Source organism: Anneissia japonica, unplaced genomic scaffold (genome assembly GCF_011630105.1).
Source record: "Anneissia japonica isolate Jap-2015-1 unplaced genomic scaffold, ASM1163010v1 scaffold585_len4108843_cov191, whole genome shotgun sequence".
NCBI classification, from domain to species: domain Eukaryota; kingdom Metazoa; phylum Echinodermata; class Crinoidea; order Comatulida; family Comatulidae; genus Anneissia; species Anneissia japonica.
In genome coordinates, this window is record NW_022716829.1 from 206,565 (window position 1) to 216,671 (window position 10,107).

At 34.2% G+C, this 10,107-nt stretch overlaps 1 protein-coding gene across 1 annotated transcript in view; it reads left to right on the top strand.

The window, feature by feature from the left end:
* LOC117109845 (adenylate cyclase type 3-like) overlaps window positions 1-7,785 on the top strand; it is a 29,196-nt gene extending 21,411 nt beyond the window's left edge. The window contains exons 12-20 of the mRNA XM_033252290.1: window positions 328-532; window positions 1,743-1,844; window positions 2,397-2,539; window positions 3,357-3,450; window positions 3,572-3,730; window positions 4,349-4,495; window positions 4,960-5,182; window positions 6,455-6,579; window positions 6,682-7,785. Of these exons, the coding sequence (XP_033108181.1) occupies window positions 328-532; window positions 1,743-1,844; window positions 2,397-2,539; window positions 3,357-3,450; window positions 3,572-3,730; window positions 4,349-4,495; window positions 4,960-5,182; window positions 6,455-6,579; window positions 6,682-6,858 (1,375 nt within the window). The 3' untranslated portion in view covers window positions 6,859-7,785. The remainder of the gene's footprint in view (window positions 1-327; window positions 533-1,742; window positions 1,845-2,396; window positions 2,540-3,356; window positions 3,451-3,571; window positions 3,731-4,348; window positions 4,496-4,959; window positions 5,183-6,454; window positions 6,580-6,681) is intronic.
* Window positions 7,786-10,107: the final 2,322 nt, after the last annotated feature.

Below are 10,107 nucleotides of genomic sequence, written 5' to 3' on the forward strand. Positions count from 1 at the left end.
GTTGCCATGTGTCTATATTTACACTAAAGAATAAGCTTAACATAATATATAGGCAAGGTTTTTTTTTTTTATGTCCATAGGCTTATGTTACGGTGAAAATATTTTAATATTGTGTAGGCTTGTTTAAATACATAGAGGGCAAGAAGCTATGTATTTATTATTTGCTTTTATATATTAATTTTTTAAGTATTAAAATCATATTGTGCCCCCCTCTCCCCGTCGGAAAATCTCTGGATTCGCCCCTGGGAAGATTATTCTAGATTCAGCAGTGTGACAAGGAAGAGAAAAATTAATAAATAACGTTTTGTTTTGCTTTACTCTTTATAGGTTAGAGGTCACTTTCATAACATTTGGAATGGCGATGCTAGTTTTGGGGATTCTTTTTGTTATATCTCTTGCCACTAACATTCCCAATCGCTTTCCTCCCGCAATGGTGGAGATTTCCAATGACATAGAAACAACAAGATGGGCGAGAATTCTGATTTCAACGCTGGTCATTAGCGCAATAAGTATTGCTGATGTTGTAGATACGGTACTTGAATCCGATTTTTCTTAACCTCGAGCTCGTTCCACCAAAAATCTTCAACACAAATTATATTTTATACATTTTTATTACGTTTCATGTAAAATAAATTCTTCACTGATGTTAAACGTATACCACCTTGAGTCAAGCCATTACAAACCCCGAGCAATTGCTCTGGTGTTAACCGTTCATAAATTGACTTAGCAAATTTTCCTGTTGACTCTCTCTTGTGAAAATGTTCATGGATTGTGCTGATTACGATACACGTAACATCTGGGTATAAATAGGATTTTGCTCTCTAGTTTCACCTGCAATACGTCTGTTCAAATTGTTTTCAACATTTGTCATTCTGGATCCATTATTACAATCCATTAAAACATCAGAATCTCGTTATTTTTTACGTACCTTGATTTTTAAATAAGACAATATGCAGGTGGGGTGGGTTAAATGTTATTATCAAATAGAGTAAACAAAATTGTATAAAACATCTAAAATGTATATTATGCATTGTATAAGCTCCACGATAGTAGCATAAAGTGGGCGGAGCCAGGGGAAGACCAGGACCCCTCACAATGAGGATCCATGAAGTGAAGCCCCTGGAAACTCCGACAATTTATGAATTTGAAAGGGTTAAACGATTCCTACATTTTGTAAAAATTACATAGATTTGTTTTCATCTCGACAAATTATGTTTATTTTCTCTCATAGGGCAGGGAGGGGAAAGGGGCTATGGTCCCTTCCTCCAACTTGCGCCACTACAGAAAAAAACCCGTTACATCAGAAGTCCCAGCATTAAAATTACAAATGACCAAAGAAACATATATGCCTATGACATATGAGTAACATATATGAGTAGTTGTATTTTTAATTTACAATTAAGCTCCAAATTTTATTTTTTAATGTAATAGAATACAGCTTTTAATATACGCATTCTTTATTTTCTTTTCTGATTTCAAACCTATTTTTTCCTGAAACAAGTCAGTACATATTCTAATTGAAAAAAGAAAAAACGTTCATTGTCCAACTCATTCATAGTAATTGCTTTCAAGTAATGTTCTGATAGTAGCATTTACGGTTTACGAGCTAATCAATTCTGACTTACTTAATAGTCAGCAATGTCAACAAGACGTAGTCCTAATGAAACACTAATTGATTAATTGATTTTTTACATAATTGGATGTGGATGCTTTTAAATTGTGTGGGAATAATTTTTCAACAGATATACTGCCAAACTGATGGAAACTATACAAGCACTCCTAGTCCAACTGACCCCCAGTGTGTTTACGCACAGTATTTCAACTACATTGCTATACTTGTTTTGGTAACTGGATATTTTAATATTATGAATATTGCGTATTGAAGTGTTATAGCATGGTATACGTACTTGGTGAAGTAATATATTGCTATTTAAATAGTAAACATAATTTTCGGAGCGATCTGGGCACGAGATATACAATTTATTCTTGGGGTGGTCCCAAGTGTAAACGACATCAGCTGAACAGCTCCGTGATATGTGATTTGCCTGATACGTAGCAATTCATAATACACGAGCCCTGTTGACCGGCTACAATGCGATATAACGCGGGATGTCATACTGTATGTACATATCCTGAACCTCGATTTAATTGAAGAATGGAAGCATTACAATGTTAATAATTCAATAAAGCATGATGTTATACGTAGGCCTACATTGAACTTCCACAATCCTAAAACTCTATAGAACAGTTTTCAGTAAAGCTATTTCAGCATTATGGTTAAATTAAAGTGTTTTGTAAATATATAAAATATTTTATTGTATAAATTCAAGCTCTTAAAACGTTTCGAACATTTACATATTTAGTATAACTAACTATGTATTTAATTGTATTATTAGATTGGTATTACAGTGCTGATTCAGATAACGCACTTGGTGAAACTTCTCCTGATGACCCTCACTACCATTGTGTACTGCCTCATCAACCTTTGCCTCAAACCAGAACTTTATTCCCGATATGACAACTATCTGTTAAATATAACGTAAGTTTCAGATATATATCACTTAATTTAAAAAAAAAATCACATAAAATTAATAACATATGGTGGCCAAAGACCAAATTGCATGTTATGTACAAGAGATAATTACAATAATTATTATAATTTTTAAATATTTAAAATTCATAATGATAATATAAAAATACAATAATTTAACAAAAATTTATCAAAAATTTAACAATAATTTAACAATAAGTTGACAATAATTTGATTTGATTTGAGCAACTGGATATATAAACAGAATGGGCATCTTACCGGTTGAAGCTTGTTGTTGGTTAATAAGTTTGATATAATAGGGAATTGGGCTATTAGAGAAATGTTTCGTTTTAGAATTAAGTTGGGTAATATTATCCTTATTACGTAGGTTCCTATCGTGATTTTCAAAACAGGTAGGTGGGATGAGATCATAGGAATGATTCGTGATTGGAAGACTTTTTGCAAACTTGAGACAGTGAGATGTTCTCCTATCAGAGAGTGAATCAAGGTTAAGATTAGTGAGAGATCCTCATTTTTATGTAAATGGACCATCACGCTAAGCCCCGCCTCTTCGATATTAATTGTTGCTAAAGTCCCACAAAACGACAGTGTAAAAGCATACGCAAACACGTGCGTTTGTGGAACACGTGTGTTTGTTGCATGCGCGTATTCCTTGCACTGTTCTGATTGGTCAGTTGTTAAGTTTGATTGAGACTCCGGAAAGATCCATTAACATTACCATCTTGTTATATTATTAGTTAATTGCATTTTGGAATATATCAGAATGTAGTAACTTTTAACTCTATTTCAAATGTTATTTCTTTAGAGAAAATAAGAATATTGTACCAAGCTGCAGCAAATATGCTCTAACTTTGCAAGTTGTAGTGGCGTCAGTTGCGTTGTTGTATTTCAATCGACATGTAAGTAGTATTATTCAGCTGATTTCTACAAATTTTGCCATATTTGAATTGGTAAACACTGGTGTGCTGAATGCTTCATTAGAATCTAATACAGATGTGCATATTGTTTTATATTATTCAGCTTGATGCCATGATTCGAAGACTCTTTTATTTCAAAACGGAGGCGAAAATCCAGAAACAGAAAGTAGAAGAATTACGTACCAAAAATGATTTACTTATTCGTAATATCATGCCAGCGCACGTGGCACAGCATTTTATGGGTGGCAAGAAGCAAGACGAGGTAAAGTTGTTATTTGGTTACTTGCTTTGCGTGATTGGCCTCCAGTTCCGGGGACCTGATACAAATCCTGTTAAATTCAAGAATTGGTCTGATAACTCAAACAACTCCTATTTCCAATCCTCCGGTTTTAGTTGTAAGTGATGGTTTTTTGTAGGCCTATATGATTGGTTATAATTTATTAAATATCTGATCATGTTTTCTGAAGCTAGACCAGGTGGTAGGAGTATATGCACTTAAACTGAATCATGACTGGGAGGTGGGGGACGGGTGACCGATTATTGAACTGGGTAAATAGCTTATGTTTATACAATATTGGTTGTCCCTTTGGCTTAAGTTTTTCAGACATTAACGGGCCTAAGTATGTACTGTCTCTTATACACATCAGATGTGTATAAGAGACAGGATAACGCACTTGGTGAAACTTCTCCTGATGACCCTCACTACCATTGTGTACTGCCTCATCAACAATGTTAATTTCATCAGTCAATCGCTCGCAACGTTCATGCCGCTTTAAATCTACCTTTAAATCTAAAATAGTCCAAGTCATTGATCTGATACTAAATTAAAAATGTGTTGAAGCAAATTGTCTATTTAATATTCTAATGTTTATGTTTACAGGAACTGTATTCACAAGACTACAACAGCGTCGGTGTGATGTTTGCTTCGATTCCCAATTTTTCCGATTTCTATAGCGAAGATGAATACAACAACCAAGGAACGGAATGCCTTAGATTTCTAAACGAAATTATCAGCGATTTTGATGAGGTGAGACTGAAATAAATTAGTAGCTTAGCTCAGTCAGCTAAACTGGTGGTAACCACTACCGTATGTGCGCTGAACCATACATGGAGATATAAGACGTTTAAGCCGTTGGTTCCGTGTGCATTATGGCCCATGTGGACGTCCACGTTAAAGAATTCAGTACATTTTCGGAAAAGAATAGGATTGTCTCCCAGTGTATTGTCCACTCACCACCAGAACGCCACTGGAAATAAGTCTTCTACAGACTATCGCGGTGTGATGCACATCGACCAGAAATTATTTTTTGCTGTTTTTGAATATGATCTTCTACTTTGTTAAATCATCCCATTTTATACGATTTTTGGTTTTTGTTTTGTTTTGTTTTTTCATCCCTTTTGTGGCCTATAATATACATGGAGTTCAGCTTTGTATTTGGCGAATTCTATATAGAAATGTGTTCTAAAAACAATACATTTTTTTCTGTCTAGCTTTTGAGCAGACAACAATTCAGGACAGTTACAAAGATTAAAACGATATCGAGCACGTATATGGCAGCGTCTGGGTTGGCTGCTGATAACTTCAGAGCGGTTTATCAAGATGACAAAGTGACGTGGCATCACCTGGCCGATCTTTTAGAGTTTGCACTTACAATGAAGCAAACATTGGAAACTATTAATAACCAATCGTTCAATAATTTTATTCTAAGAATAGGTAAGTTAATGCAAAGTTGCAGAATACTAAACTGGTAGTATCAGGGGTACCAAGTTGTGAAAGTCAAATTCCTGGAGATTTTTCGTGCAGGACAGGCAGAGGTTTGCGACGCGTTAACTAGCTAAAATTGGACACGCGTGTGCAAATTTATCGCCTTGTTCAATATAAGAACAGGCTTGGGCAGGTTTAGGTCGCAGTTAGGTTGCTGCCTAGAATGTTCAATAAATCTTAAGTCTGCCAAATTTAATGCATAAGAGTGGGAAAATTTAGCTTAGTATTAAGCCCTAATTGTGAAAATCCTGGAGAAATCCAAGAGAAATTCAAATTCCGGGAGAAAATGTGGAATTTCCGGGAGACCAGGTGATGAACCAAATTCCTGGAGACAATCCGGGAGACTTGGAAGCTAAGGCCCGGTGTATGCGCTAAACCGCGAGGGATCCTCGCTTAAACCCTGGTCCACGTTTCCATTCTATCTCTGCCCTCCCTATATTTCAGCTAGATGATGAAATATAAATTACAATAGTAATTGAGTGAGACGTTTAAACTGTTGGTTCCGTGTACAATATGCTGTTCCATGTGCACAGTAAACACGCGTTAAAATCTTCGGAAAAACAAGATTTTCTCCCGATGGTCAAATTCTCACGAAAGGCTTATTGTCCTTCGTGTTTTCGTCAGCAAAGAAAGTAACAAGTAACGGTACTGTGGTAGCTCATAATTTTTTTTAAATTTCAAATCACACCCAACGGCCACTTACAGAATGGATTAACAATAAAATAAATGTATAAAAATGGATATAAAAAAGAGAAACTCAAAAAAATACGAAATACGAATGAACTTTATTATCTTTCATTAAAAATAACAAAAGAAAGCATCCTAGTTGGCAAAAGCAGACAGAAAACATAAAAATCCAGAAGAAAATCCAAAAACATCATATTGTTATTATAATTATCACCTAAACATCATATTCTAAAATACTATATCGAAAAAAAAAAAACACAAAAAATAACAGATAAGAAACATCATTAACAAAATCCCAAAAAATGAAGTAATAATAACAGTAAGAATGAATAATCTTAATATGGCTTAATGAAACAATAAGCATCTCTATGAAATTTTATTTAGATATATTACTTATATAACTGTCGTCTAAAATCGATGTTTGGGATTTTTAATTAGTAAAATCTTATCCTACCTTGAGCAAATATGGTATTATTATTATAATTAAATATAACTCAGTTACTGGTATTTTCTTGGTGGTTTTAACAAACGTAGGTATCAACCACGGTCCAATTCTGGCGGGCGTCATAGGAGCTCGAAAGCCACATTACGATATCTGGGGTAACACAGTCAATGTATCAAGTCGAATGGAAAGCACAGGGGAACTTGACAAAATACAGGTACAACATTACTTTTTCAAATGAGATATATATATATAATATAGGCCTATACATATATAAATACATATATACTTACCGTTATTATCTATATGTTTTCAACAGGTAATAGCATCAACAAAGGACATCCTTCGAAAATTTGGATACACATTTAAACGAAGAGGTATTGTCAGAGTTAAGGGAAAGGGGGAGCTTGAAACATTCTTTTACGATGGAAAAGATGAAAACTTTGAACAAATGAGGGCGGTAGATCTGCCGAATTCAATTCCGTGTTTACTGTAAATCGACTCAGATGATGATGAATCATTTAGGTTGCCAACAATTCATAATATTTAAAACTCTCACTATGTTTAGTGTTATATAATGTGAGGCATCTAGTATATGGCACATCCATCTAATATTTTTGAATATGTTGTAATGTAAACATTAATATTTGAAAACCTCAGCATAGTATCAACATGATTAATAACAGTTTGAGACATGAGTATGATTTGCATCGGGATTCTAAATCCTAGTCTCGAATTCCAGGAATTAACAGAGTTATGAATCTAAATCAGTTCATGCCACATGTTTTAACAAACTGAACAGTCAATAAGCAGAACAGAGTTAAAGTGTTTATCGATATAATAAATGGTTCTTATAAGAATGTTATATCCTTCAATACGGTGTTGTATCTATTTTACGTATATTATTAAATCATATTTGTGTTCCGCTTAACATTTGAGCCCTGTTGTTGCAGTTTACATTTGGTTGACCAAATTTGATCCCTAAATGAATATATAAAATATATATAATGTAAAAAGCATTTGTAAATAGATTGAGCATTAGACGATGTTCATGTAATCAGATACAGAATACCAGTAATTGTACATTAACGAGGGAAAGTTGGCTTTAACGTTTTAATGCTCCTATCCTTCTCATGAGCTGACGTCATCACTTTGCCTGCTGAAAAGTTAACCCCTTCCCCTTCTTGCGATGGACTATCAGGTTACTACATGTAGGCCTACACGCGCTACTATGACGTCAGCTCACTATAGCCGTCCACTTATAAAACTTTATACATCTTAGTTAGGGCCTACTGTATTATCTATTACGCACAAACTTAATTATATTGTTGTATTTTGGGCTAGAATAATATCCCTCATGTTCAATGTAGCCAAATGCCGAACATGCTGTGTTACGTTTGTCACAGTATATGTAGGCTACCCTACGTATGCGTCGTTAGTTTGTGGTTATTTCAATCAAACGGTTTTGAAATTATAATAGGCCTATACATAAACAAATAAAATACAATTTAACTTCACATTAGTTTTGCCTATAAAACAAAAGGATTTTGTTTGTGTTTAGATGTACGTAATAATTAAGTGTGAGCCAGCAGTAATCCAAATGATTATAAACATTTCCGTCTATGTCTAATCTCCGTCCTTTGACTTGATTGAAACAGGGTGTAATCGCATTTATACTATTTATATAATATTATACATTTACACCGATCTAACGGAGGATGTTATTGATTAAGATTTTATAATTCAAAATGATGTATTGTCTCATGCATGCAAAATACCAAAAATATCATAAAAACCATTTTTGTGAAATTTACTTGCTCAAAATTATCAACATGAACATAGACATTAGTGTATTTTAAAAACGTTGATCCATAATTTTACAGCAGAAAATGATAGAAATCATTACCCATCCACAATAAAATTCAAGGTACCGTACACATTCTTTTATGCTCAAGTTTGTATGTTAAGTCAAAATATGCAGGTTACTTTCAAAAAAATTTTTTTTTTTAATGATTTGTTTTGTCATTTTCTGGGGACAGTACATCTCTAAGTCATACTTCAATGTTTACCGTATTTTATTGTATTTCATTTCCTATTATCAGCAAATGAATTTTCGCTTACAAGATAGAATATGCTATGTTATGTTCTACAGAAAACTTAGTTCACTTCCACTAATAGGCTCACGGAGCAGCGAATTGAGGTGTTTTAAGCAGGGAGATATACAAAATAAGAAGAGAGAACAAAAATAACCTCGGACTAATTGAAAACCAGTGCCTATTTTTCTAGTTAATTTAATGTATTTTGGTACTTTGTACACTGTATATATTTATTTTCATGAAACGGTGTATTTTTTAATAACTTTATCATAATCCATTGCTGTTTTTAAATGTTACTATAAGGTATACTCTCTGTCTTGAGCTACGGGAATTGAACAAGATAATTCAATATTTTAGTTGCTTAATTTGAATATTTAATTAGGCCTATTTAATTTCTTTGAGTTCTTAAGATTTCAACTAGTAGTGGTTCCAGATATTTGCTGAGAGGGGGTCCGATACAGCCCGACCGTGGGGTCTAGAGCCCCGGCATAAAATCTCCGGTGGTAAATGGTCTAATGGATGGCCCAAATTTGTGTTTTTAGAGCACAGTAGGGATTGGCAATCAAAATAATGTTGTGTGTATCGGCAAAAAGTAGTCCAACGTCCTCGACATGGTGTTGGACGACGATGAGGAGAATCATGCTTGTCCAATCCGATGGGGGATTTCCCCTTCCCCTGACACCCCTCCGGGAGCAGCCACTGATTTCAACACTCAGACAGTATGTCTTTTTTTAACATATCAGAATCACCTAGTGATCGGAATGTCACTGTAATGTAAATGAATTCTTCAAATGAATTTCATGTCGATGAATTGCTTCACATACAGTATTGTTCATTAAATACGTGCAATATAATTACGAATACAAATTACATTAGACATTAAGCAGCTCAAAAGCTTGAGAGAACAATTTATTAAAAAAATATATGTAATAATTATACAGTTTTATAGTTATATTCAAAACTTGTGCTCACTGTGCGACAATTTAAGCTTGATGAAATGATTGATGCAAGTTATTTATTTTTTTGACAGAACAAACTACTCTATCAGTATGACGTCCATTAGTATATAATCAGTGATCGAAAATAAAGACGTTTAGTCAAAATTCTCGAATGGTATATTTTGTTCATTGAAGATATGTATAATGAGTACGGTACGACGTCTGTGTTTTGTCTGTTGTTTGAATTGCATGAAGCAAGTAATAGTTGCTAAGGTGCCATATGATTCCAATTACCATTAGAAGCAACTAATGTTTACTGCCCCTTGTGGGGGTGGGGTGGGGGGGGGGCAAGTAGACACATTGTTGTCGTCTATTGAAATTTTAAGAATTAATCGGGTTGAACCTGTAAGTACGAGTAAATCCGGTGGAGGAATGATGGGATGGGTCATGAGCTAAAGATAAAAATTAAAAGTAAGTCGAAATATTATGTCATGCTATAAGATCTACCGTATACCTAATTACAATAAGTTATTAATTGAATTGACAACACAGAAAGCTGATAAGACCTGTCCTACTGCAAGTTCACTAAAAACTCACAACAGTAACCAAAAAAGGGGAACCTATTTTTACACAATACAAACTCTATAGACGCACTGCGAATAACAGAGATCATTGTGATACGCCCGGATTCATCTTAAATGACAAGGCAGA